This window comes from Sus scrofa, chromosome 6, assembly GCF_054392235.1.
Source record: "Sus scrofa isolate SSC_HxYL_T2T_F1_AM1 chromosome 6, Sscrofa_HxYL_maternal_Yorkshire_Landrace_v2.0, whole genome shotgun sequence".
Lineage (NCBI taxonomy): Eukaryota > Metazoa > Chordata > Mammalia > Artiodactyla > Suidae > Sus > Sus scrofa.
Window position 1 is genome coordinate 1206635 of NC_139388.1, and position 26521 is coordinate 1233155.

Genomic DNA, 26521 nt, shown 5'->3' on the forward strand with positions numbered 1-26521 from the left:
ACACGAGACCCTTCCAGCTCAGAACCAGGTTCTGGGCGTCTGGGTTTGGGGCGCCCTCTAGTGGAAGCTAACATCCCGACGTCTGGCCTTTTGTGCAGTTCTGGGGGCCTGTACTGGGCATCTGACAGGTCCCAGGAGTGACGTGGACCAGAGGGCTGCTCTGCCAGGACTGCGGACTCTGCACATCTGGTGTAAGAAAATCGTTTATTAAAACAAAGCACGTTTATGGGATCCTGTTTAAATGACAAATCTTTTAGAAAACTTGAAACGCATCTGATGCAGCAAACCCCAGGCGGCTGGGTTCCCCCTCCTCCCCACCACCCTGGAGATGCTACCTTGCATTGCTGAACCCAGGGCTCAGCATCTTTTCTGCAGGACAGGACACGGCAGCGACGTTGCCTTCAGGCTCTGGGTCTGCAGCCCAGCCGTGCGGCCTGGGGAGTAAAGAGGCTTCGCGTCTGTTACAGGGACGTCCCTAGAGCGAGACGGCCTGCAAGCTTTGGTCGTGTTTCGGGGCCTGTCTGTCTCCCCAGGAGCGAGCGCGGCGGACACACCTGCATTGAGCTCAGAGGAGCCCTGACTGGGCCGTGGTGTGAGCGGTGGGGGAAGGAAGAGATCGCCCCCCCCCCCCCGGAGCCTGCTGGGAAATGGGAGGCGTCCCCCCCTTGCTCCAAGTGGAGACGGAGTCTGAGTTCCGCCTGGGGAAGATGCTTCTTCAGGGCGAGGCCACCGTCTTCCCAGCCCGGGCCCCCTCCCGCCTGCCCCCTTCCCGCTCTTCCTGCTCAGCCAGAGGCCTTCGCTCTAACGGCCTCTCCGTGGCCCCCACTTTCTGCACATCTGTGTGCAGGTGTTGGGCGACGTATATGCTTGGTCCCCAGCTGCGGGCCCGGGGCCACTCTGAAAGGTGCAGCCCCAGCCCTGATCTAGGTCCTGGATGCTTCTCCTGACGTTGGCGGAGGTCAGGCTGGGCTGGGGGCTCCCCGAGGCCCTGGCTGGTATTGCTCCCGTGAGCAGGGATGCTGAGCACCGGCTCACGTCCCAGGCCCTCCATGTCCCCTGTCACTGGCTGTCCTGAGACACGCCGGTGCCCCTGCTGGCGGGAAGGGGTGGGTCTCAGAGAAGAGCTCTGTCACCCAGTGGCTGCACCCACTCTAAAGGTGAAGGTGAACCTGCCAGCTCTCGAGGGAGAGCCGAGGCTGGGCCAGGGTGTCCGCTCACATCGGAGGCCCTGAGGTTGTGCAGCCGGGCAGAGGGTCTGCCGGCGCCTGTCTCTTCCCTTGAAGCAAAACGGGTGGCAGTGCTTCCTGATCCCGGCGTGGCGGGGGACCACCGGTGCTGCCAGGTCACCAGGCGAGGATGCTGCCAGCCTCCTGCCGGCTGTGTGTCTCCCCTCCCATCTGATGTTCAGCCGCTCAGCGCCCACCTGCTGCTGCGCTCAAAGCAGTTGGCGGCCAGGGAAGCAGAAGCCAGGCTCGGCCGGATCAGAGCCACTGGCACGGGAACGGCAGGGCGGGGAAGCCTGTGCGAGGGACATTCGGGGGCATCCAAATGATGCCGAAAGAGACCCCGCTAGCGGGGAGGGACCCCAGGCCTCCTGCCCTCTCCTTACCTTCTTGCCGGGGAGCTCCCCACACTTGGCCTCTCACTCAGCTCCAGGGCAGGTGACTGACCTCCAGGCATGGGGGTCACGGACCTCCCAGGGCTGTGGAGGGCATCAGGGGGACCAGCAGCTGTGAAGGGCGGTGGCCACGCATTCTTGGCATGACACCCGCCCCAGCGACACCCCTGTCTCCTGCACAACAGGCACGTGAATATTCACAGGGGGCTGTGCAGGGGTAGGGCAAGGTTCTCACACGGCTGCCACAAGGGGTGGACAAGCTGCTGACTTTTTGTTTCTGCTTATTTAAATCTTCTAATTTTTTTTTTCTATTTTAGAGCTGTACCCACAGCCTATGGAAGTTCCCGGACCAGGGGCAGAATGTGACTCACAAGTACGAGCTACCCCGCAGCAGGGGCAAAACCAAATCCTTTAATCCACTGCACTGGGCCAGGGATCAAATCTGCGCCTCCACAGGGACCCAAGCCACTGCAGTCAGATTCTTTTTTTTTTTTTTTTGTCTTTTTTTTTTTTTGCTATTTCTTGGGCCGCTCCCGCGGCATATGGAGGTTCCCAGGCTAGGGGTCGAATCGGAGCTGGAGCCACCGGCCTACGCCAGAGCCACAGCAACGCGGGATCCGAGCCGCGTCTGCAACCTACACCACAGCTCACGGCAGCGCCGGATCCTTAACCCACTGAGCAAGGCCAGGGAGGGACCGAACCCGCAACCTCATGGTTCCTAGTCGGATTCGTTAACCACTGCGCCACGACAGGAATTCCTGCAGTCAGATTCTTAACCCACTGTACCACAGCAAGAACTCCCTCTAATTTTCCTGCAATGAACGCAAGTCACTTTTGTAAGAAGAAAAAAGTTTTATTTCAACAATGAGGCCAGAGACCTGGAATCAGAAGAAGACATGGATAAGCTGCTGGAGCACACCATATCTGAAGGTATCCCTGTGGTCTGCCCGAGGCAGGCCCTGACCACCAAGCTAAGGAGTCAGATGGAATTGAGAGGCTGATAGGGAGCGTCTGATGGTCTCAAACAGGAGGATACACCGAGTGGCTCTAAGAGGTCACTCTATCCTGGAAGCGGCTTGCTTGACTCCTCTTTATCAGGTCTCCACATACATGCTGGGTCCTCAGAGAGCCCTTCCCAGCTCACCAAGGCTGAGCCAGCCGCCCCTTCTGAGGTTTTCCCCACAAGAGCAACATCTGCCATTACTAAGGGCAGTTGTTTTCCAGAAACCTACTTGACGCGAGTGCTGAGTGATTTCCAGGTTGTTTTACTTTGGACTACAAGTAGCAGAGATATTTAAAAAGCAACATAGGGGAGTTCCCTTCGTGGCACAGTGGTTAACGAATCCGACTAGGAACCATGAGGTTGCGGGTTCGGTCCCTGCCCTTGCTCAGTGGGTTAACGATCCGGCGCTGCCGTGAGCTGTGGTGTAGGTTGCAGACGCGGCTCGGATCCTGTGTTGCTGTGGCTCTGGCGTAGGCTGGCGGCTACAGCTCCGATTCAACCCCTAGCCTGGGAACCTCCATATGCCACACGGGCGGCCCAAGAAATAGCAAAAAAAAAAAAAAAAAAGACAAAAAAATAAAAATAAAAATAAAAATAAAATAAAATAAAAAGCAACATAGGGAGAGTTCCCGCTGTAGCACAGCAGAAATGAACCTGACTAGTAACAGTGAGGATGCAGGTTCAATCACTGGTCTGGCGCCGTGGGTTAAGGATCTGGTGTTGCTGTGGCTGTGGTGTTGGCCGGCCGCTGTAGCTCTGATTGGACCCCCTAGCCTGGGAACTTCCATATGCTGCGGGTGTGGCCCTAAAAAAAGGAAAAAAATACAAAATAAAAAAATAAATAAAGCTACACAGAGGTTCTGAAGTCTAAGACGTTGCACACTTCTGCAAACACCAAACCCACCCTCTGAGGAGGGGCTGCTCCCAGCCGAGAGCTGGAGGCCGAAGAGCAATTACTCCCAGATGCCTCCCTGGTGTCCCAGGCCATGGCACCCCTTCGAGGTCTGCCTGCTGGGGACCCACGTGAGCTGCTCTCCTGAGCAAGAGTGAGGCTCCTGGCCCAGGCAGGGCGCCGGGTGGGCCCGTCTCGTCTGCATGTCTCCACACCCACTGCCAAGGTTCTGACCGCCCTGTCCTGGGCGTGATGCCCTGGGCACCCTCCCGGGTCCCAGAGCCCTCGATGGGGGATATCGGACTCAAAACTGTACACTCAGGAATCGCACAGCTCTGGAGGTCCTGTTCCTGCTGCTGGCCAGCTGTGCCACTCCGGGCAAGTCACCTAATTGTTCTGAGTGTTGCTAGGTGCCAGCTGCCAAATCACCACCTCCCTGCAGCTGAGCTGGCTGGTGTCTTCCGGACCCACCTCCCCTAGGGGCCCCCACACACCTGCACATGCCCAGCCTGCCTGCTGGCCGCCTGTGGTTCTCCCATCCCACCGGCTCTGGGCCCAGGAGGGCACCTTCTGAGGGCTGCATGCCCGCTGCCCGCGACCTCCTGTTGTCAGAGGTGACTGGATGACGGAGAGGAAAGAGGCTGGGGCTCCTCCCTCTGAGGCCCTGTCCTGGGCCCTGCAGCTGCCCCAGGGCCCTGCCCCGACCCCCACTCCTCTTGGCTGACTGTTCTGGGCCTTCTGCCTCCCCAGAGGCTCAGCTGACCAGACCCTGCGGGCTTTCCCCCCGAGGACACCCAGCAAGTGTCCGGCCTTGTCCAGTCTCACAGGACACAGGGGCTGGGCTGTGGCCGACACTCGGCCTTCCCCCTGGGACCCACGACGCCACCCCCCACCCTGTGCCCCTGCTGTGCCCCCAGACGTGGACGGAGGGGTTGCGTCTCTACTGTCCTGTGTCCCCACAGAGACCAGCATCAGCCCTTCTGATGCCCATCTCCCCCGCTTGATGGGAGATGCATCAGGAGCTAAAAATAGGCCCCAGCATGGATGGGTGGTCGGAAGGGTGCGGCTACGGAGGGAGGGGAGGGGGCCCTGGACTCAGGGTCCGAATACCGTTTTTCCAGACAGCGTCATTCAGGGGCAATCACGGTGGGGGTGGGGCGGGGAGGCTCTGGCCGGGGGTCCCCCGCCTCCCCGACAGAGCGCACAGCACAAAGCACCAGTGGATCCCGGTAAAGTGAGTGCATGGCAGCCCCAGACCTGGGCTCAGCTCTGCAGAGGCTGAGGGCGGCTGTGGGGCAGGGCAGCCCAGGCACCGTCTGACCTTCCTGAGGTCAAGCACCACCCTCCCGGCCCCTTCTTCCCTGACGGCCCTTGGCTCAAGGCAGGAAGGACTTGGGGAGCCTGACAGAGGCTTCCTGCTCCAGTCGGGGGGCTGCGGGAACAGGGGCAGCGCCGCCTCCAGGGGGTGCAGGCCTCTGCTGGGGAGGGCAGGTAAAGCACCAAACAGGATAAGCCCGTTATTATCCTAAGTTGCCCGCCCCTTACAGACCCACAGACACAGAGAGAGCAGAGAGACTGCGGGGGCAGCTGGGACAAGGAGGAATCTGGCTCTGGCTGTAGGGCCAGGGGTCTGGGAGGCTGGGTCTTCTCAGAGACAGCGCACTGCCTGCTGCCTCTTCCCCCGGGAGGGTCAGAGCAGAGCGGGCATCTTCCAGGACCGCTCATGCCCGCCTGGCTGGGCAGGGTTGGGCGTACCCAGCCCAGAGGCTCAGCCTTCAGCACTGGGCTGCAGGGTCAGAGGAGACAGGGGTGGGCCTGGGCTGGGGGAGGGAGGCCTCTGGAGGCAGACGGGGACACAGTCCTGGCCTCACGGTGGGCGCTGAGGTCTCATGGAGGCAGCTCCTTGGGGCTGCAATACTCAACCAGCTGCCCGGGCACCTCGGCCAGCACGCTCTTGGCCAGCACCGTCGGGGAGACCTGGCGGGTGAAGGGGGGATGCTTCCAGCCTCCGTCCTGACCTGCGCACACCCCAGCTTCCATCCCTAGAGCCGCCAGTGCCCACTGCCGCCTCCCCATCAACAACACCGTGTCTGGGGCAGCCAGCCTGCAGCTGGCACTGCGGGCGGGCCCCTGCTCCGGGCACAGAGGGGAGGGCGTGAGTGTGTCCCGTGATGGGCATTTCTCACTGCGTCACAGGATGTTTGAAAGCCACCGGGGAGCTGCCTGCGGGGCGCTCATGCTCTTGAGCTCCCGGAAGGGCACCAACGGCTCGATGTCTCAGAGCAAGGGGAGCGCAGGGCGCCGTTGTCGCTGTCCAGGACCTGCTTGTCAGCGACATCCGCATTGCCCACACCCATGGCGAGGAGGGACACAGGCGGGTGCGCGGTGCGCACGACGGCCTCCTGCGCGGCCGCCTCGTTGCTCAGGATGAGCAGGAGGTGGCATCGCAGGGGACAGGGGAGGGCCGTGAGGACCCTTCAGGGCAGCTGCGGCTCCCCCCAGACCCCAGGTCTGCCACCGGCTCTGTCCCCTCACGTGGGCCGGGGGCAGGGGGTGACCGTGGTCTCCAGGCTTTTCTAAAAGCTTCTTTGCAGAAGCGTAAGACACACACACACACACACACACACACACACACACACGATCCTAACAAACCATGAGCACATGCTCCCTCTGACCCGGGCGGACACGCCCAGATGAAGAGAGCGAGGTGGGGCAGCCAGGGCCGACCAGGCTCCCACAGAGTGTAGAGAGGGCCCATGCTGGCCCTGCCTGGCCAGGTGCCCGGGCATCTGCAGAAGAAGCCTGGGACCCGTTTCTATTAACAGCCCATTTCCAGGGTCAAAAAAAACAAAACCGAAACTCCTGTCGTTGCGCAGCAGGAACGAGTCCGACCAGGATCCGCGAGGTCGCGGGTTCGATCCCTGGTCTCGCTCAGTGGGTTAAGGATCCGGCGTTGCCATGAGCTGTGGTGTAGGTTGCAGATGCGGCTCGGATCTGGTGTTGCTGTGGCAGTAGCTGTAGCTCCAATCTGATTCCTAGCCTGGGAATCTCCTTATGCCGCGGGGGCAGCCCTCAAAAAGCAAAAACAAAACAAAACGAACCACTCCGGGGCCGCTACTAAAAATCTAGAGGGAGCCCCCAAGAGAGGAAAGAACCTCAGGGAGCCCCAGCCCTGGAAGGCCGGGCGGTCCACCAGGAGGTCCAGCCGCTGGCCAAGGGCACCAGCACTGCAGCGCCTCCTAAGAAAAAAGACACCACGCCAGGGGCTCCCCGCTCTGAGCCCCAGATCATGGGGTGCACAGCCTCCTGTTCAGGTCCCGCGTGAGGGCCCCTCTTCAGGAGAACCCACGCCCTCCCCCGCCCCCGTCAAGATCTCACAACCCTGTGCCGGCCAGCGGGACACACCGCAGCCAGCTCAGGGCCACCGCAGTCAGGGCGCCACGAGGCCTCAGCAGAGGGGCAGGGCCACCCCAGGAGGAGGTGGGTGGTGCAAACGTCGGGGGGGAGGCACCGGGAAGGGGGCCCAGGACACACGCCCAGCGTCTCCCCGCATCCACCTTGCTCGGGGAGGAAGGGTCTGAGCCCCAGCAAGGCCGGAGCCAGACCTGAGCACCCCAAGCACCCCGCAGACTCTGACCCTCGCAGGAGCCAGGAGGGGCGGGCCCCCAAGGGCAAGGTCAGCAGCCTCCAGGGGGCGCTCGTGGACATACGCAGGGGACCACAGGAGCCGGGGGTCTCACAGCAGGAAGGACACACCCACCGCCAGGTCGAAGTCCTTGACCTTTAACCCTTCTCCTCCTGGAAAAGCCGTCGCTGGTGGACGAGGCGGCTGGACATCTCACACCGGGGAACTGTCACTGGGTTTCAGGTGTGACAAAGGCATTGGCCTCCATTTTCTCTCTTTCAGGGTTTATGCTAATGTTTACAAATGAAATTCTGTGTCGGAGACTTGCTCCAGCATAACATGGGGACATGGCCGAACGTGACCCTTTCCTGCGCCACAAATCCTAGTGCAGTGGAACCACCGCTGGGGCGGCGAAGGCAGACGCAGGATGTTCTATAAGGCACTGGATCTAAATCCAGTCACTCGAAACTGGTACGTGTGCCAGGGTGCCATTCAGGAACCGCAGCATCGAGGTGGGACGGGGTGAAGGGGCAACAGCGGTGAGCACGGCTCGGGTGACGGGCGGCCCGAGGACAGAGCAGGGCTGAGAGGAACGATCCGGTCAGGGGCCCCGGACATGGGACATGGGTCTGCGGGGCCTGGGATGGGGACAGAGAGACGCGGGGGCGAGGTGGGAGGAGGGAACCGCCCTCACTGTGGGCCTGAGAGCCGAACTGCGGCCGCGCACAGGGTCCTGGCTGGAGATGAGCAGGTGGACCCGGAGGACTCCGGGGCGGTCAGCCTGCTCTCGCACGGCGGGAAGGAGGAAAGAGGAACACGCAGGGACAGGAGAGGTCCCGGGGAAGGGCGCCAAAGCTGCCGGCTCTCCCTCCATTCTTTCAGGGTTTTGTTCAAAAAAAAATTTGAAAGAAAGCAACAGAGAAGCCATGCCCACAGTAGCAGGGGCAGATCTACAAAACAGGATGAAAACTGGAGTAGAATGCAGCCTTTAGCTCAGTATTATTTGTGCAAATTAAAAACACACGCAGGAGTTCCCATCATGGCGCAGCGGAAACGAATCCAACTAGGAACCACGAGGTTGCAGGTTCGATCCCTGGCCTCACTCAGTACGTTAAGGATCCCCCATTGTTGTGAGCTGTGGTGTAGGTGGCAGACATGGCTCGGATCCCACGTTGCTGTGGCTCTGGTGTAGGCCGGCAGCTGTAGCTCCGAGTAGACCCCTAGCCTGGGAACCTCCACATGCCGCAGATGTGGCCCTAAAAAAGACAAAAACAAAAACAAAAAAACACACACATGCAAACAGGAGTTCTTGTCATGGTGCAGCGGAAACGAATCCAGTTAGGAACCGTGAGGTTGAGCAAGATCCCTGCTCTTGCTCGGTGGGTTAAGGATCTGGCGTTGCTGTGGCTGTGGTGTAGGCCAGCAGGTGTAGCTCTGATTCAACCCCTAGCCTGGGAACCTCCATATGCTTTGGGTGCAACCCTCAAAAAGCAAAAAAACCAAACAAGAGCACATGCAAACAAAATAACGACGTATGGGAGTTCCCGTCGTGGCGCAGTGGTTAACGAATCCGACTAGGAACCATGAGGTTGCGGGTTCGGTCCCTGCCCTTGCTCAGTGGGTTAACGATCCGGCGTTGCCGTGAGCTGTGGTGTAGGTTGCAGCCGCAGCTCGCATCCTGCGTTGCTGTGGCTCTGGCGTAGGCCGGTGGCTACAGCTCCGATTCAACCCCTAGCCTGGGTACCTCCATATGCTGTGGGAGCGGCCCAAAGAAATAGCAACAACAACAACAAAAAAAAGACAAAAAAAAAAAAAAATAACGACGTATACACAATTGGACCAAGAGAACCATAAGCATCGGGCTGCCTGCGGGCTCGGCAAGTCAGCCTCCAGGGCAAGAATTCACCTTACCCCACTGGCTCTGGGGCCTCCTGGTCTCTCAGCCCCACTGCCACCCAGCTGCCTCTCGCTCCCTGCCTCAGGGCCTCCTGCGGGCTGCTCTGTCAACCTCTGCAAACCCCCATCCGGTCCCACCTCCCCAGCAGCAGGCACACCTTCTAAGGCACGCGGTCCCCGCAGTGCCCGCCCACCACCTACAGGAGCCTCTCCGCTGCGTTCCTCAGCTGCAGCCGTGCAGGCCACCTTGGAGATGATGGGAGCCACGTGGTGGCCATACAGCTGGACCCTGGGCAGGCAGTTCTGGGACGCCTCCACCATGCCCTGGATGCCTGCGGGGGGAAGGGCATGAGCCGGCCTCGCTGCCACCCCACCCCCAGCCCAGGCACCTGGAGCTCCTACCTTCACACTCACCGTCCTCCAGGTTGAAATTGATGGCAAAGTCATGGGACACCTGGGCGGGCACAGAAAGGACCGGTCAGCCAGTCGATCCTGACCCACTGGGGGAAGCAGGTTTGGAGCTCCCATGGGCGGGAGTCACTGGGGACAGAGGGTGGACAGACAGACTAGTGCTAGGGCATCGCTCCAGCCCTGGATCCAGCCAGACCTGAAGCTTCTGAGTTTCATTAGCTGATAAACCCCACCAAGTTCCTGCTTAAGCCAGCTAAAATCCCTTCTCACTGGAGGATTCTGGACTAATGTCCCCCTTCTCCGGACAGGGCCACAGGGCTTATCTTCAGCCCTAGGATCACTGGGCTGGTGCTGGGAGGTCAAAGGTCAGACCTCTGGCCAGAGGCTGGTCCCTGAACCCTGTCTACTGCCCATCACACGGTAGCTGGCTCCCAGGGGAGGGGGGAGGCAGCAACCAGCGGGTCCCGGGACCCAGGCCTCCTACCTCATCCTTGGGAGGGATCTGGGCTCCAAACCCCAAAGCAGAGAGCCTCTTGTCGCTGAAAGAGAGGTGGCCCCATCACCCAGGGCCCTGGTCTCCTGGGGATGGGGTGGGGGGGAGACATCAACAGAACCAGGAGACCAGGCTGACCCTTTTGGGGGGGCCAGGCCCCACCCTGAGCCACATGGGGGAAACTGAGGCAAAAAGCCACAAAGGAGCTGCCCAGCATGCGCGCAGACAAGGGGCAGAGCCACCGGTGTGGGAGCTTGGCCCCGACAGCCCCAGTTTACTGGTCTGTGCAGTGGGACTCGGAAGCCCGGGTCTGTGTGAAGGTGAGGGGGACAGCGGGGGTGCGCCCGGGGTGGGGAGGCCAGCGCACCTGTCATAGTCCTGGCAGATCTCGCCCACGGCCACCAGGGCCTGCAGGTACTCGCTGGGCTGGAAGGAGTTGATATAGTGAAGGGAGCAGCTGTTCCGAGGGTGAAGTCAACGGCCACCTGCAGAGGCCCCAGAGTGACGAGCTGGGGTCCCTCCCCACCCGCACCCTCGGTCTGACAGGTAAGGGAAACCAGGGCTTGGGGGCCATCTGGCCAGGCGGACCCACCCCAGAGTGGTCCCCAGTGCTGCCAGGAGATGGGGGTGTGAGCCCAAGGCCCTGGCGTCGAGCGGGAGGGATCAGAGGAAGACAGATGTGTGCCAGCCCCAGAGCTGCCGAGGCCCCTGTGGCCAGCACCATCATCTCCGCGCCTCCCTTCCCTAGCCAGGGGCGGGGACCCGGCTGGGTGAGGGAGGGGCCAAGGGCCAGGCACATCGTCTCAGCTGCCACCCTCCCCGGGCAGGGCCTGGGGGGAGCAAGCCCTGAGCTGAGGTCCCTGTGTGCCCCTGTCGGGTCACCTCCCTCAGGCTGTTCTGTCAAGTGAGGAGTGTGGAGGCCACAGGGAAGGGCCTCACTGGACGGAACCAGGCTCCGAGTGACCACCTGGGTGGGGAGGGGCCCCTGGGACCTGCCCTCCTCCAGGGCAGCCTCAGTCCCCTCCTCTCAGGCGCTCAGGTGGCCGGAACGCCCATCCCGCAGCTGTTCTCGCCTGTCTCCCCCTCCCCTCCGTCCCTCCCACCTCCACGCTCGCGGACCCCCAGACCTCCGGGATGGGAGCCCTTGAGGGTCCATCTGCCAATGGGGGGCCTCAGGGAGGGGCTCGCCACCCCCTGCCCTGCTCTTCTCTGCTGAGCTTGGGCGGAAGCCCCGCCCACTCTGCGTGTGGGCAGGGCCTGCGGGGGGCGGGGCGGGGCGGGGCTCACCTTCGGGTCGGCCAGCAAGGCCACGCCCGAGTTCGTGTAACTGCGCCTCTTCTGCTTGTACTTGGGGTTCACACAGTCCCACTGGGCCGGGGGGACAGGGACAGGCAGAGACCCCCATCCCGAGCGCCACCGCCCAACACCCACCCTTGGGGCCGGGGGGGAGCCTGAAATCCCTCGCCCTGGAGGGCGTTTCTCCAGCTTCCACACAGGCCTGGGGTCCCGACCCCAGCCCCCTGCTGGGCCAGCGGGTATCATTCTCCGCCGTCGTCACCGGTCTTCTCTCTAAAGCCATCACAGCTTCTGGGACAGCCCAGCCCAGGGCCAGCGCTTCCGGCTCGCCCACAGGCAGGGCAGGGAGGGCCCGCTCACCTGGTTCTCCCCAAAGGCTTTCTGCATCTCCTCGAAGGCGGTGGAGAACTCTCCGAAGCAGTCGTGCTTCCCGCGGGAGTCATAACCCCAGACGAGGCCCTGGCGAGCCCAGGACCCCTCAGCCCGCCTGCGCCGCCCCCAGCCTGCGCGTCTCCACGTCCCCGCCCGCAGGCTGCCCCCTCCCCACCAGCCCTCCACACACACCCCGTTTCACAGCCAAGGTGTGGTCCCCTGGGACTGGCCTGGTCCGCAGCGCCTGCCCACCCCCCCGCCCTCCGGCCCCGCCCCGCCCCGCCCGTCAGCTCCGGCCCCGCCCCAGCCCAGGCCCCGCCCCCGCCCCCGCCCAGGCCCCGCCCCGCCCGTCAGCTCCGGCCCCGCCCCAGCCCAGGCCCCGCCCCAAACACCCGGCCCCGCCCACCTCCAGAGGCCGAGACTCGTCACCGCGGCACAGGCTGCTCAGAGACGCCTTGAAAGGCCGCCAGGTGGGCTCAGGTCGTTCTTCACCACCTGCGGGGAGCGGCGGGGGCTGGGGGCCCGCCCCAGGCTGCAGGCAGGATGAGGGGAGCCCAGAGCTGCGTCGCCGACGCTCGTTTCTTCCTGAGCCACCTTCATAACTTCCCCCATATTCCTGGACCCCTGGACGTCTTTTTCCTTAAATAGCTTTTTTTCACTCAAGCTGATTTCTCTCAAAGGGACAGGCTTTCCCGCTGCTATAACCGAAAACTCGTTTCAGGGGCGGGCTGCTGCGTGTTCAAAGCGGGGAGGGTGTTCCTGGGGGTCCAGACCACTTCGGCCGGCGGGAGGATCCGCGGTGGTTCGTTCGGTCCCTCGTCCTTTTACACACCCCAGGGGCTGGGCGGGGACCCCTCACCTCTGTCCTGCACACCGGTTGCTCGCTCTGGTCGTTGATCCGGTACAGCTCCAGGAAGGGGTCCGACTTGCTGAAGAGGTCCTTCAGAAAAGGCACAGCATGGGGTGTGCTTGGCAAGGCCCGGTCCAGGCTCTGCCACTGGCCTCGCCTCCCTCTGGAGCTTCCCTGGGTCCCCAGCACCCTCACTCTAGCTCCCAGCCTCAGCCTCCGGCTCCCACTGTTTCCCCCTCTCCTGGCCACTACTCTCATTCCGTCTCCATCCAGGGGAGGCAGCAGGACGCCCTGCACAGACCGCTGCTGCCCCCACGTGAGCATCCGACAGGACCAGAACCGAGTCCAGATTCAGTGCCTCCACTGTCTGGAGACCTCGCTGAGCACGTGGCCCCACCACTAAACAGACCATGTATGCCCGTGTCACAGGGGGCTGCGAGGACGAAATGAGACGCAGCTGGAAGGGCACAGCAGAGTGACAGCAGTGGCAAAAACAGGACCCTGACAGGGGCACAGCCCTGCCTGAGGCTCAGTGCTCTCACTCTGCGTGGACACAATCAGCTCGTCCCCATGTCCTCACGGGGGGAGCGGTGCCCCAGTGCACGCCTCGCACCTCGTCATCCAGCTCCCTGGCCCGGAAGGAGAGCTCCATGCAGCCAGTGTTCCCAGAGACGTCCTCAGCTGTCACCTGGCGGGGGGTACTGGCTCCAGGGTGCGCAGGAGGGGCCCTGCCCCGCGCGGGCCCTCAGGGTCCAGGCTGCTGACCCCCACATGCAACTGGGCCTGGGGGAGGGGTGTGGAGGCCCCAGCAGCCTGGGCCTGGTCCCCGGCCCAGGGCAGAGCAAGAAAGGGGTGCGGGGCTGGTGGCAGGCGGGGCCTCACCGTGATGGGGGACTTGCCAGCGTTCCCGCCAAACTTCAGCAGCAGTGCCTGGGTCACCTTCTGGGCCACCATCTGGATGTCAGAGGATCGGGGAGGGGTCCGTTCCTACTCCCCTGGGGACCCTAGCCCCGCCCGCCCCGTCTCCCGTCTCCTCTGCTTTGCCTCCATTCACTGCAAGGGCCTGGCTCCTCAGATCTACAACCCAGGGCCTGGCAAGGACCTCTCTCGCTTTGCCAGCCGCCCTCACCTCACTGCACCCTCTCCTCAGCCCTCTCACTGCCCAGGGTCACGCTGCACGGGACCCGCGGCTGAACCAGTGCCCATGCGGACACATGGGCCGGGAGCCTCTCAGCCAGGGGGCTGGCCTGTGCCAGGCCCTCCATGCACCGGGCCCCCAGGCAGTGCAGCCCCCCTCACCGCCCTGTCCAGGCCTCTAACCTGCCCAGGGAGCAGGACACCGGTGCTGCTCCTTCCCTGGGGTCTCGGCCCAGGCCTCCCCTCCTCCCACCAGGACCCCTGGAGCCGAGCTGACACAGGGGTGTGGCGTGGCCCCAGTGGTCAGCTCTCAGGCTGGTCAGTTTGCGAGACAGAGGCTGAGCACCTTCACCGCTGGGAGACCAGGGCCCCCTTGCGGGGACACCCCCTCTCCTGGCTGGCAGACACAGAGTCCTCAGGGATGGCAATTCTGCCCCTCGTGGCCCTCAGGCTGAGAGCTGAGACAAGTGGGAGGGGACCCAGGTCTGAGCCTGCCTGGCTGGCAGCCCCTAGCACACAGGGGTGTCCTGTGCCCAAGAGAAACCGATTCAGGGCGGGGGAGGAGGCCAGGGCGGCCTGTGCCAGGCCCCTGGCTCCCCCGTTCCAAGGATCCCTTCCGGGCTCTGCTATTAGGGCCAGTGGGCTCGCTGCTTTGATAGCAGTGCATCCTGCCAGCCCCCAGCTCACACTGAGGTGGCCCGTGTTGTCAAGGTCCCTGATTCCCAAAGAGGAAGCAGAGGTCAGGGACTTGCTTAAGGTCGCACCTCTGAGATCCGAAGCCAGGCATCCACCCCTTTGGGCATCGACTCTGATGCCCCTCACGGCCCTGCAGACCTGGTGAGTTGGTCAGGATGACCACAGAGGGGTCTTTCTAGGTGTGCCCGCGCGTGGCTCTGTACACATGTCCATGGGTCTGCACCACACGTGTGTCCCTGTGGGTGTCCTCCTCTTCCACGCGCACGAGAGCGGGGGGAAGCCCGCGCTGCTATTTCCCGCTGGGCTGTGCCCTAAATCTCGGTCCTCTCACCCGACGGCGGGCGTGGCAGGCGATGTGCATGCGTCATACAGGCCACGCGTTACGTCAAAGACGTTGGACTCAAATGAGAACACCCTGTATGATCCCCCGACATGAAATTCTAGAACAGGCGAGACGGGGGGCGGGGGGCAGGACTTGAGAGGAGCACGGGGACCTGCCAGACGATGAAAATGTCCTTTGTGATCTGGATGACGGTCAGGTGTCTACAGCTGTCTCAGCTCATCAAGGGTGACACAGCCACTGCGTGTGAGTCACAGGCCAGCTGAAAAGTGCCCCCGTGGCGCTCACGGCAACTAACGTGCCACACGTGGGGCACCAGCACAGGGCCTGGCGCTAAGCAGTCTGACAGTGCTGACAACTGGGGCTCTTGTTACAGTGGTAACGGAAGAGCCGACAGGAATGACCCCTCCGCCCCCGAAAGACACAGGTCACTGCCATGGGGTGTGACAAGGGGAAGGCTCCCTAATGTCACGGGAGTGAAAAAGCGCACTGCAGGGCAGTGTGTGTCGTGTGTGCGTGTGTGTGTTTCATGGCCACCCCATGGCATAAAAGTTCTCAGGCCAGGGATGAAATCTGAACCACAGCTGCGGCCACACTGGGCCCTTAACCCACTGCACCATGGCGGGAACTCATTTGTGTTTTAAAATATACACGGAGAAAAATTCCACGTCCCTTGGCTCTTGTAAGAAGAAATCTCTGCAGAGGGAGCTAAGGAACCTGCACGGGGCAGGAGGGAGAGGGTCTGAGGCGCGACTGTTACACTTTCTGAATTTTGGCCCAACGAATCACCCAGTTAAAAATTACGCCAGAGACACAGCAATGTGGGATCTGAGCCGCATCTGCAACCTGCACCACAGCTCGCGGCAACGCTGGGTCCTTAACCCACTGAGCAAGGCCAGGAATCGAACCCGCACCTCATGGGTCCTAGTCGCATTCATTAACCACTGAGCCACTAGGGAAACACCAAAAATTAGAGTTTTTTTGGAAAACAGACGTTTTCCAAGAGGAGCTTGGAGACAGGCAGAGCTGGGGTGCTCACGAGAGGGACCCCTGTGGTCCCTGGGCCACAAGGTCGGTGTAATCAAGCTGCCCCATGCCACCCACCGCTGCCCTCGGGACCAACCGGGAGCCCCTCCACCCTCCTCCCTCCCAAGGGGCGGGGCCCACCTGCCCCAAGGTGCACTCCATGGCCCCCAGGAAGTCACTGGCTTGGCAGCTGAGGCTGCCGGGCCCATGGGTGTCACAGACCTCAAAGCGCAGCCTCTGCGCCTCCTCGAAGTAGTAGTGGAGCGGAAGGCCTTGGCGGATACGGGGTGCAGGCTGCTCCGGACCACCTCGGTTCTGTCCACCTGCGAGGGGTGCCCTCTCCCAGCCCTCTGCCCGCTGTGGTCCTGGAGGAAGACCCCGCCCCCACCCACCACCCCTGGCGGGGGGGGGTCTCTCTTTGGAACCCAGGCCCTCCCTCCCTGGCCCACTGCAGAGTGCGGCCGTCCGCCAGGCCTGCTCCATCCCCGCATCATGGATGAGGAAGCTCAGGGGCCAGGGGGTGTCCAAGGGCACCCAAGAAGGGACAGGCAGCTGGCAGGCTGGACAGGGCTAACCAGAGCAGAGATCCGGGCCAGCAGCAGCCGGCTGGGCAGGGAGGCTGGGGGAGGGGTGGCAGCAGAGATAACCCCAAGATCCAGCTCTCTCCTCCAACTTGGGGCCCCTTCACCGCTCAAAGCACAATCTGGGCTTGGAGGTGGGCTTCTCCAGGGTCCCACGAACTCCCACATCCTTGACAGGGGGTGTCTGTGTACCCCTAAGGGACATATGCCCCAGGGAGCACTCAAGCCAAGTCTCAACCGCTAATGGGGGGTTGCGCCCCTCTTAGCATCCTTTGTCCCCAAGGTCAGGACTGGAGTTTGCTCAGCCCCAGGAGGCTGGTGGTCCAGAGATAACAAGGTCACAACGGGGCGAGCAGAGCAGGTCGGGGAGCTGGCTCTGGGCAGCCTCCCATACTCCTCACCCCTCAGCAGCTCTGCCCTGGATGTGGTGTCCCCAACATCACCCCCAGCCCAGGTCCTACCACCACCCCACAGTGCCACCGAGGGCTATGGGGTGGCAGGGACAGTGCTGGAGGCTGGGGCAGACTCTGGTCCAAGGTCCTGCTCCCCAGCTCACCGGGGCTTCAACCCTCAACCTCTCCTGATCTCGCCCGGATTTCTCGAGGTGAGGCTGCGCATCTCACATGAGATGGAGACGGGAAAAGCCCTGTGCCTGGCAGAGCGCCCTGCCTGTCGCCTCGACCAGCCCTCCGGGAGGCCACTACCCGGGACAGAGGTTTCCAGGGGAGAAAGGTGGCGTCGTGAGCTGTGCACCCAGAGCCAGGTGCCCAAGGCTTGTGAACCGGGCCCCAGCTGACCAACCACAGCCACACGTGCCACTCTAGCCAGGCCATGCTGGGGTGGCTCGGACCAAGATAGGGTCTGCAGGAACAGGAGGAGGGAGGTGACAGGCCAGGAGCCCTGCAGGTGGGAGAGGCTTGGGGCTCCCAGAGCACCCCTGCCAAGCCAGCTGCATCCCTCTACCCTGTGGACTGCTGCTGCACTGCCCGCTCTGGGGACCCGTGGTCTGGAGCCTCTGCCTCGTCAGTGAGGACCTGGCAGAGGAGTGCCACTCCTGGTTGCCCCACAAGCCGGAGGGTGACCCTGGCCCCAGTCCAAGCCCCTGCTCCCCAGTCCCCTCTGTGTCCCTTAGGCAAGCCCCCTGCAGTGCCCTCCAGCCAGGGCCTGGAGCCGCCTGCCCCAGCACTCCCTCTCCCCACAGAAGCCCAGCCCCACAGCTCCTGCGCACACATCTCTGAACCTGGAAACCCCACCCTTGCCCTGCGCTCAGCCCTGCCCCTACCTGCACCCACTGGCTCTGGGCCTGCAGCAGCAGCACCACGCTGGGGTCGGACTTGGTGAGTGGGTCGCGGTCCAGCAGGTGCTGGCGGCTGAGCTGCAGCTCCACCTTTGAGGCGCAGGGCACCACCCTGGGGGCCGCCGCCACTGCCCCGAGCTTCCCACTGGCGCCCATGCTCCCGGCGCCAGCGCTCTGGGACCGGCTGGGCGCACCACGGGATCCCAGACCAGAATCAGCGCGGCGGATGCACGGGGAGATGATGGCCGGCCCAGGTGTGGCTGCGCTCCCCTCCCTGCACACCTACCGAGCTGGGCACACGTAGCAGGGCAGGTGGGACTGAGGAAGGGGCCACGGAGGGGTGGGGTTGGGCAGGAGCGGGCCCCACACAGAGGCCTCAGCCCCCCTTCGTCCCTAGCCCCAGGGTTGCCTGGCTTTGGGGTCCTAGCCGGGTGCACCCTCCCTGACTGAGCAACGCCCCCCCCCCCCCCCCGCCCCAGCGCCTTGGGATCTGCCCGGGGGGTTGGCCCCCAGCTGCCCTGAGCCTAGGTCCGGGTTGGAGCAGCAAATCGGCGCCTCTACCGGGGCTCCCTGACCCCATCTCCAGGCACTATCTCATTCAACAAGCACGTAGTAGGTGCCTTCTGTATGCAGGCACCTGGCTGGGCTGGGGCTGGAGATAAGTTGGGTACTGCCTGTCTGGAACCTCTAGTACTGTCCTGGGGGTTGCCTGGACTGTGGGCAGCAAGGGTCTGGGGCCTCCCACACCTGCTCCCGCAGCCAGATCAGAACAGGCCTGACCCTACTGCACTCTGAGCTTCAGCCGCACCCTGGACCCCCTGACCCTGGCTCAGAAGCCATGTGGAAGGGGCAGAAACCCCTTCCCAGCCCGTATTCCTGCCTAAAAATATGGCCCACACCTGGCCAAAAGCCGTGGTGGGAGGGAACAGGGAGATTTAAGGTGAAGGGGGCCCGAGGACCAGGGAGCAGAGACCAGGTCTCGTGCGCACCAGGCACTGAGCTCCAGCTCCTCGGGGCTGGGTCTTTGCCACCAGGCCTCTGAAGAGGACCCTGGGGTCTGGGAGCACACCAACAGGACAAAGACACGGCCGGGTTTGGGGGAGGTGGGAGGTGGCACCCCAGCCTCAGATGAGGCAGGACTCAGGGGACAGTTTCCCTGGCACTGGGCAGGTGGGATCACCCCTTGGGTGCGCCTGAAAAGCAAGAACCAAGTGTCTTGTTTGCAGGTCAATCTGATGCGCCTTCTGCCGCCTCACCAAAGCTCCGTGTCACCCTCTTGGAAGGCAGCCAGACCCACACAGCTTCAGAAAAGGAGACAGAAGGGCCGGCCCCCAGCCCCACCTGCACCCAGGACAGCTCTTTGGGGTCTGCTGCGATGGTGACCACGAACCCAGACAGCCCCATTTGACAGATGGGGCATCAAGGGCGGCCAGCTCCCCACAGCGTTCCACTGCACATGCTCACTTTCGCAGAGGGAGACAAGAGGCTTCGGAGCTCGAGGCGCTGCACTCGAGACCTGAACGGATCCTCCCTCCCTCGTCCCCCAGCGCACGGAGGACCCTGGCATAGGGGAGGGACCCGGAAGGTGGGGGGTGGGAGCTCAGGCTGCCAAACGCAGGAAATAACAACACATGTTCCTTGTTGAAAAATCGGAAAATGAAGATAAGAAAAACCCAGTTGCAGCACCCAGACACAGAACACTTACCATTTTGAATTTCTCCTTCCGGCCCGCCCCCACACATCCCTGTGTCCATGTCTTAAGTTGCCTGAAACTGCACGTGGCTCCTCAGGCTGCAGACCAGAGTCCTGCCCTAGGAGCGCACCTGGCACACAGCAGGCACAGAGCCCGTGGGGCCGCAGGGCCTCATCTCATGCTGTAGAGAACGTCGGTGCCCCTGCCCCAAACTCCTGTTGAAACCTTAACCCCCAATGTGACTGTGTCAGGGCCTTGGGAGGTGCTCTGGCCAGGCGCTCAGAGGGGGGCCCGAGGGGCCAGCTGGTACAATCACGGCTGCCTCTCGGTGCTTCCACATCACCAAATTTTAGAACAATGAGGCATCCTTGCCCCTCACACACAGCCAACTCCTACTCATCCTTCAAAGCCTCGCTCAATGGTCCTGCTCTGAGTTCCCGGCAACTCCGCCGCCCACTACAAGATCAAAAGTGTGGCCTGGCAAGTTCCCATCGTGGCGCAGTGGTAATGAACCCAACTTGGATCCATGAGGACACAGGCTCGATGCCTGGCCCTGCTTAGTGGGGTGAGGACCCATGCTGCTGTGGCACAGGCACAGCTGCAGCTCCAATTCGCCCCCTGGCCTGGCCACTTCCCCATATACCGCAGGTGTGGCCCTAAAAAGACAAACAGCGGGGCACGGACCGAGTCTCACCTGGAAAGTGGAGATGGGAAGGGAGCTGAGGCGAGGCCTGGGTGCTGGGGGCAAAGGTGGGGAGGGCCCCGGCACACCCTCGCACCTCATGCTGTGCTTGCAGCCCCACAGCCCAGGAGCTGCTGAGGAGGGGGGTTGACGGCAGGGCTCCCAGAAATTCCAAGGGAGCGTGCCTGGGTGCTCCTTTTCACAACCTGCTCTCCGCCTGTGCTTCCCTTTCTCCGGAAGAGATGTTATTTCATCTCAGAACACCCGCAACTAATCCGAAAATCAGACTGTTCCTGCAGGACCTGACTTCAGCCATGAACCAGGTAAGCCGAGTGGGACACCCTGGTTGTCAACACTTGGGCCTGCCATCCCCAGGGCAGTGGTGCAAGCCACACATACTCACCACACACACACATCAAATGCACGTGGAAAGACATGCCTGAGCACATAAAGACGCACACATGCAGACACAGGCCACGAGGGACAGACTGGGTGACCTTTCTCCAGCTCGTTTTTTTCTCTGGATGGTGATAGGACCCTTCCCTCCGAGGAGTGTCCCCCCGCTTGGTGCCACCCTTTCTTGCCCCAGGTGCCTGCTGCCTACCCTGCAAAAAACCAGCCAGCCTGAGCACCCACTGTCCCTGACAACCATCTTGGCAGTGAGGAGACTAAGGCTCAGAGAGGGTGACAGCCTGGGTAAAGTCACACAGCAAAGGGACTCCACCTAGATCCCACACCCCACCCAGAACCAACTCTCGCCTTCCTGAGCCTCTCCAGGCCCCTGTCCCCACGGCATTGCTGCACTAGCCTCTCCCGACAAGGCACACCTGTGTACCGGGGGTAGGCAGGGCCGCCTGACCCCTGGACTCGTAGCTCAGTTTCTGCAGCCTCTATACGATGAAGAGATCAGAACACCTGCCCAGGGCCAACTGGAACACAGGACACCATCCAGGGCTGGCTGTCCTGCACAGGGGCCTGCCTTGGGCACCTGTCCAGACTCTGGAGCCCAGGATGGTAGCCTGCCTACCTCCACTGTTGTGCTATTCAAGCAGAGGCAAGTTGCTGGGTTCAGAAGATGTTTAAGGGAGAGCCTCAGACAAGGACATAAAAGCAGAGCCAAAGGCCAAGCAGCAGGCAGGAGCAGAGTCTGTGTGCCTGGCATCTCCAGCTGATGGGCACCTGGAGGCTATTGATAACATTCTTGGCAAGGCCTTGCAGTGGTGACAGCCCCATTGCCTGTTGTTTTCAACAATGACCCAGTTTTGCCCCACCCCCATCCCAAAGCCAAGGAAGCTCTGGGCCTTTCCCAGGTTAGGTCGAGAAGACTGAAAGGCCAGCCCCCTTTTCCTGGACTTAAGACCTTTCATCAAGCCTGGACCACAGTCCTATTGCAGCTTGCTGATAGGTGGCCAGCCATCATCACTGCATCCCAAAGCTGACACATGCCCAACATGCTACAGAGAAGGCCAGAGGTCATGCAGAAAGAAAGCTCCGCAAAGGCAAGAAGAGTTTGTTCTGTTCACTGCTGTGCCCCTGCAAACGAGACTGTGCCTGAAACACAGGAGGTGCTCAATAAATACCTGAGCGGCTGGCTGCCTTTCTCAACCATGGCCACCTGCACGGCACTTTCTACCTCCCCTGCCCCTCCGGCACCTGCTCCATCATCAGCTCCTGTCCCCAGAGCTGGATCACCTCACGCTGCACCCTCTGGTCTTGTTCTAAGCAACTGAGAACTAACTGAGCCGAAAGGAACAGGCATCCTGGGAACGCCCTGGGTCTGGTGTGGACTCTCAAGACAGAGGCCTCCAGGACCTGGAGAAGGGAGGCCACGGCCTCTCGCCAATCCCTCTTCTCTTCTGGGCCTGTTTTGAAACAAAGACTGTATTTTTTTCTGACATCCAGAAACCGTACAAGAAAAATACATCTGCAAATAAACCTGAAGCGTGGGAAGAGAGACCTCTAACACAGACGTTGCCTTAGCCTTCTCCTCGGCTTGAACTACGTGGGAAAAACCTAAAATCTTTATGTCTTCCCTGTAAATCGCAACAATTTGAAGCAACTAAAAATTAGGACTGATTTCCATTAAAAAAAACAAAAACAAAAACAAAACACAACTACCAACATTTTAACAAAGTAACTAGGGAACCTAAGATTTTTTTCATCCTGAAATTCAGCATTGCTGCAACTGTGGCTCGGAACCAATCCTTGGCCTGACAACTCCAAATGCCACAGGCAACCAAAAGAAAAGAGAAAATTCATCAAGTGGTGACACGTCTGAGTTAAAATCAGAGATGTACACCTTCCCTCCAAAAAAAAAAAAAAAAAAAAAAAAGAGGCACTGCAGCTCTGCACAAGCCCAAGGTTACCTACCCAGAGGCACATGCCACCCAAACACTCCTGACCCAGTGGACACCCCAGCCTTTCGGCTCCCCACCACCAGTGCTCAGGCAGAAGGGCAGAGCTGCCCGCCCTGGGGCCGTCTGCACGTCAGGACCCCAAGCACAAGGGCCTCCAGGCCAGCCAGAGGCAGCTCCCTCCCTCCCTCACACGCCCTTCCCAAGCCACCTGACCCGTGTACAGAACACACTTCCAAGTACACAAAGCGAGCATGGAAATCAAATCAAAATCTTATAAAGTGTTCGTTTCAGACGTGAAGTACTAGTCCTCGCGCCACCTGAGGCGGAATGCGCAGGACGCGCAAGGCTGGAAGGTCCAGACAGGAAGCTGGCTGAGCACAAGACTCCAGCCCCGAGGCTGTCTCCCTCACAGCAGGCTCTGAGGGACAAGGACCCGCCCCAGGATCCCATAGGAAGGAGGCTCCCCAGGTTCTTCTACCACGAAGGTCGCAGACACTGTAGGTTTACCACAAGATGCCAACAGCACTTTATTTTTTCTTCTCCACATCCTGTTCTGCAGCTTCCTTGGCCCTTTTTGCCCGTATACCAAAGAGCCGGGCGTTGGCACGGGCCATGCGGAGACTGGCAAAGGCCTTGAAGTTCTTCTCCTCGTCCGTGATGACTCTGGCCTTTTCCCTCTTGTACACCTGGAAGGGAGCCCAGGCTCACAACCTCAGCAAACCTGGAGGCCCTGGAGAGGATCTGCCCCCCAAGAAATCACCCCCCGATTTAAACCCCAATCTCCTAAGAGACTGCCCAAGTTGTGACGGGGAGCCTGTGCTTGTACACAACCTGGACAAGGCCCACAGTAACTCCCACTGCTGGTCCAATTACAGGATCATCAAACACCAGGCTGCCTGTGGCCTGGGCTTCCTCAGTAGAAGAGAGAAAATGGACCCAACAGAGGGGGTGACAAACAAAGGCCCCCAAAGCTTCCTCGAAGTGCCCCCCTGGTCAGAAACAGGAGGCTCTCCCCATGGCAAAAGGAGACTCCTTTTCACAAACCTGCAAATCTCAACATGGGTGCCAGCTGCTACCCAGACTCCCTCCACTGCCCTCTCCCCGCCCTCCAAAGGCGCCCACTTACGTTCCGTATGGGCATGACCGGTCCTGTCAGCTGGGTGGCCAACTTGAGCTCTTCAGCCTGTTTGTCAGTAAGAAGGGAGTCAAGCGGGCTCAGCTCACCTCCCCAAGGCTCCACGTTTACAACCCTTGGGCTGCAGCCCGTGCCCACAAATGGGTTCCTATTCCATCTAGTTGATGGCAGACACAGGAAAGCGACAAAGCAAACAAGGAGGCACGTAGAGCAAACCACCCCCAACTCTCAGAAAGCCACCCTGGCTCCACCTCACACGTGCCCACGAGTGAGCCAAACACAGGCCGGTTTTAAACATCTGCATCCCTGTCGTGTCCTGTTCCTCAGTGAACTCTTAACAGCTCCAAAGAGTTTGCAGTTTGGCAAAGACTTTCTTTTCATTACTTATCAACTCTTTGTCTGCACCCTGCAGCAGCTCGGATTAAGAAATAAAAAGCTACAGGCAAACGTCTCTCCCTCCTCAGCCCCCTGGACCAGGGATGGACGTGCGCGCCCCTCACCCAGCGGGGCGCAGAGGGTACTCACAGAGCTGTCGCCCTTCTTGGGGGCCGAGGGCTTCCTGGGGAAGAGGATGAGCTTGGAGCGGTACTCCTTGAGCCGCTGCACATTAGCCTGCAGGGACTCCGTGCACTTGTTCCGCCGCCGGGGATCCACCGAGATCCCAATGGTCCGGGCCACCTTCTTGTGGATGCCGGCCACCTGCCCCCGAGACAGAGGCACACGCAGATGAGCCCGAGGGCCGGCCGGTCGCGCCCCCGCCGCCGCCCCCCCGCGCGAGAGCCCGGCCGTCAGATGGAAAAGGGTTCAAATGTGCTTTCATCACAGCGATGCAGCGATTCCGGAGAATGTCATCATTTGGCCGCGGGCCTCGAGGGACCGGGGACGGGGCTGAGGACGCGGGCCGGGGCCACTCACTCACCCTCAGCTCCTCCAGGCTGAAGCCTCTGCCGGCGCGCACCTTCGTGTGGTACCGGACCGTGGGGCATCTCACCACCGGCCGCAGCGGGCCGGACGCGGGGCGCGGGGCGATGCGGCGCGCCTTGGCCTGCCGAGCCTTGCGCCTGCGCAGAAGACGACGAGCGGCGGTCACCCGGGGCCGCCCTCCGCGCGCGGGGTGGGGACGGGCCGGGGGCGCTCGCCCGGCGCGGCTGCTCACCTGCGGATCTTGCGCGCCGGCTGGTTGAACCACGTGGCCACGCGCCGCTGCCAGTCCTTGTGGAAGTGGGGCTTCAGGATCATGCCATTCCTGCTGGGCGCCATGGCTGCGGCCGACGAGCCTGGGGCGCGGGGAGGGCAGGCAGCGGGTTAGGGCCCGGGCGCGGCGGGCTGCCGGCGTGGACGCAGAGCCCGGGACACGGCCGGACGGAGACAGCGGCGGGTGGGCCCCGGGGACGGCGGACGAGGCCGGATGGGGCCGGATTGGGGAAAGAGGATAGCGATGGTGCTGGGCTCCAACGTACTCACCTCCTCGGCGGGCGCACGGCAGGGAAAAGGAAGGGGAGTCGCAGAGAACCCTGGGATGGTACTGGGCCCAGCCAATCAGAAGAGCGGACCATTGAGACCAGTCAGAGCCGGCGCCGCGGAGTGACGTCCGTGCTCGCCAGTCAGGGCCGGCGCGGCGGAGTGACGTCTTTGCTTTCTCGGCAGCACGCGCAGCGGAGGCTGACCCGGTGCCCCCGCGGCGATTTAGGCACCCGGAAGTCCAGGGGTGCAGCGAGCGAGCGAGCGAGCGAATAACTTGTTTTTCTTTTCCTTTTTTTTCCTTCTGCTTTTTAGGGCCGCACCCGCGGCATGTAAAAATTGCTAGGGGTCCAACCGGAGCTGCAGCTGCATGGCTACAGCACAGCCATAGCCCCGTAGAATCGGAGCCGCGTCCTCGGCGACCTACACCACAGCTCACAACTCCAGATCCTTAACCCACTGAGCGAGGCCAGGGATCAAACCCGCAACCTCATGGTTCCTAGTCGGATTCATTTTCCCTAAGCCATGGCGGTAACTCCAGTCTTTAATTTTTAAGTTAACCTCATAATGGCAATGTGTTTTTACAGTGTTGTGATAAAAAAAACCACGTTCCTATAACACTTCGCAAAAATTAGCATGCTAACAATGCCCTAAATATGGGCTAATGGTTAGGAGTTTGAATAGCGGCAGGCAGATGGAACACCAAATTTGAGTGTTTCAGTGAGTGTTCGGAGGTCCCTTTGTGGCTGAGAGGTTAACAAACCTCACTAGCATCCATGAGGATACAGGTTCCATCTCTGGCCTCACTCAGTGGGTTAAGGATCTGGTGTTGCTGTGGCTGTGACACAGGCCGGCAGCTGTAGCTCTGATTACACCCCTAGCCTGGAAACCTCTGCAGGTGCGGCCCTAAAAAGACAAAACAAACAAAAAACCACCAGGCTGACCCTAACTCTGGGCAGATCTCAGGAAGCAAATCCAGGAACAGTCGTTCTCCAGGGCTTCCGTCGTCAGAGGCACCCTCCGCCGGTGCCCGAGTGCAGCCTTTCCTGGGGCCCTGACTACAGGAGCAGCTGCAGACGCCACAGCACAGGAACTGCGGAAGCAAAAGGAGCCCGCTGCCCAGGGACTCGGGTACTGAGGGCACTCTGTCTGTCCCGTGCATTCTGCCCAGATTCCTACAGAAGGGAGGGGCCCCCGGTTGGTTATGGTGTAGCCGACATTTCGCACTGCAAACACAGACCCTGAAATCCAGATCAGCCCCTCTGGGCGCAGCCAGCCACGCAGCAAACACAGGCCCTCCACCCAAGGCGCTCAGGCATCCCCTGAGGTCCTCATAGTGCTGCCCACACAGCAGGAGGTGGCAGTGTATCTCGAGCTCCAGAGTCCAGAGCCAACCACTAACTGTGCCCGGTGAGGACGGAGCCCAGGACAGCGCCCTGCAGAGCATGGCCAACACGGGCTCAGAGGGGCCTTCACAGCAACCCGTTCACACCTGGACCAGGTCAGGAGCTGGGGGGATGGGGGGCGCCTGGCGCAGGCCTGGCACCAAGAGGCTGTCGAAAGCACCCACAAGACGGGGGGGGCGCTCCCAGAGCACCTGTGACCAGTGTTGATGACCCCCCCCCGGGAGAACCACCCACAAATGCAATAGAGACCATCA

The 26521-nt window shown here is 61.5% G+C and overlaps 2 protein-coding genes and 1 non-coding gene across 3 annotated transcripts; all 3 read right to left on the reverse strand.

Moving 5' to 3' along the window:
• Positions 1-5326: 5326 nt before the first annotated feature.
• On the reverse strand, positions 5327-17817 carry CPNE7 (copine 7). Its single transcript, XM_084959124.1, is given in 19 exon segments — positions 5327-5698; positions 5776-5988; positions 7254-7342; positions 7614-7721; positions 7833-7919; positions 9044-9366; positions 9437-9488; positions 9930-9984; positions 10306-10477; positions 11222-11306; positions 11595-11693; positions 12013-12077; positions 12080-12101; positions 12466-12546; positions 13070-13144; positions 13339-13410; positions 15797-15921; positions 15924-15978; positions 17519-17817. Coding segments are annotated over 19 exon segments (2247 nt in total). The 5' UTR covers positions 17690-17817; the 3' UTR covers positions 5327-5400.
• A 4697-nt stretch (positions 17818-22514) lies between these two features.
• RPL13 (ribosomal protein L13) lies at positions 22515-24927 on the reverse strand. Its single transcript, NM_001243345.1, has 6 exons — positions 24865-24927; positions 24557-24677; positions 24320-24461; positions 23926-24099; positions 23392-23448; positions 22515-22951 (listed from the first exon to the last, which is right to left on the reverse strand). The coding sequence occupies exons 2-6, from the start codon at positions 24658-24660 to the stop codon at positions 22793-22795; spliced, it is 636 nt and encodes a 211-aa protein (NP_001230274.1). The 5' UTR covers positions 24661-24677; positions 24865-24927; the 3' UTR covers positions 22515-22792.
• LOC146402131 (small nucleolar RNA MBII-202) lies at positions 24174-24254 on the reverse strand. Its single transcript, XR_014808747.1, has one exon. It is a non-coding gene; the product is annotated as a small nucleolar RNA MBII-202 (small nucleolar RNA).
• Positions 24928-26521: the final 1594 nt, after the last annotated feature.

Coding starts and splice junctions, on each gene's coding strand:
- RPL13 (NM_001243345.1), bottom strand. CDS start 24,660: ATGGCGCCCAGCAGGAATGGCATGATCCTGAAGCCCCACTTCCACAAG. Junction 24,462..24,556: donor CCGGCGCGCAAGATCCGCAG/GTGAGCAGCCGC, acceptor TCTTCTGCGCAG/GCGCAAGGCTCGGCAGGCCA. Junction 24,100..24,319: donor TCAGCCTGGAGGAGCTGAGG/GTGAGTGAGTGG, acceptor TCTCGGGGGCAG/GTGGCCGGCATCCACAAGAA.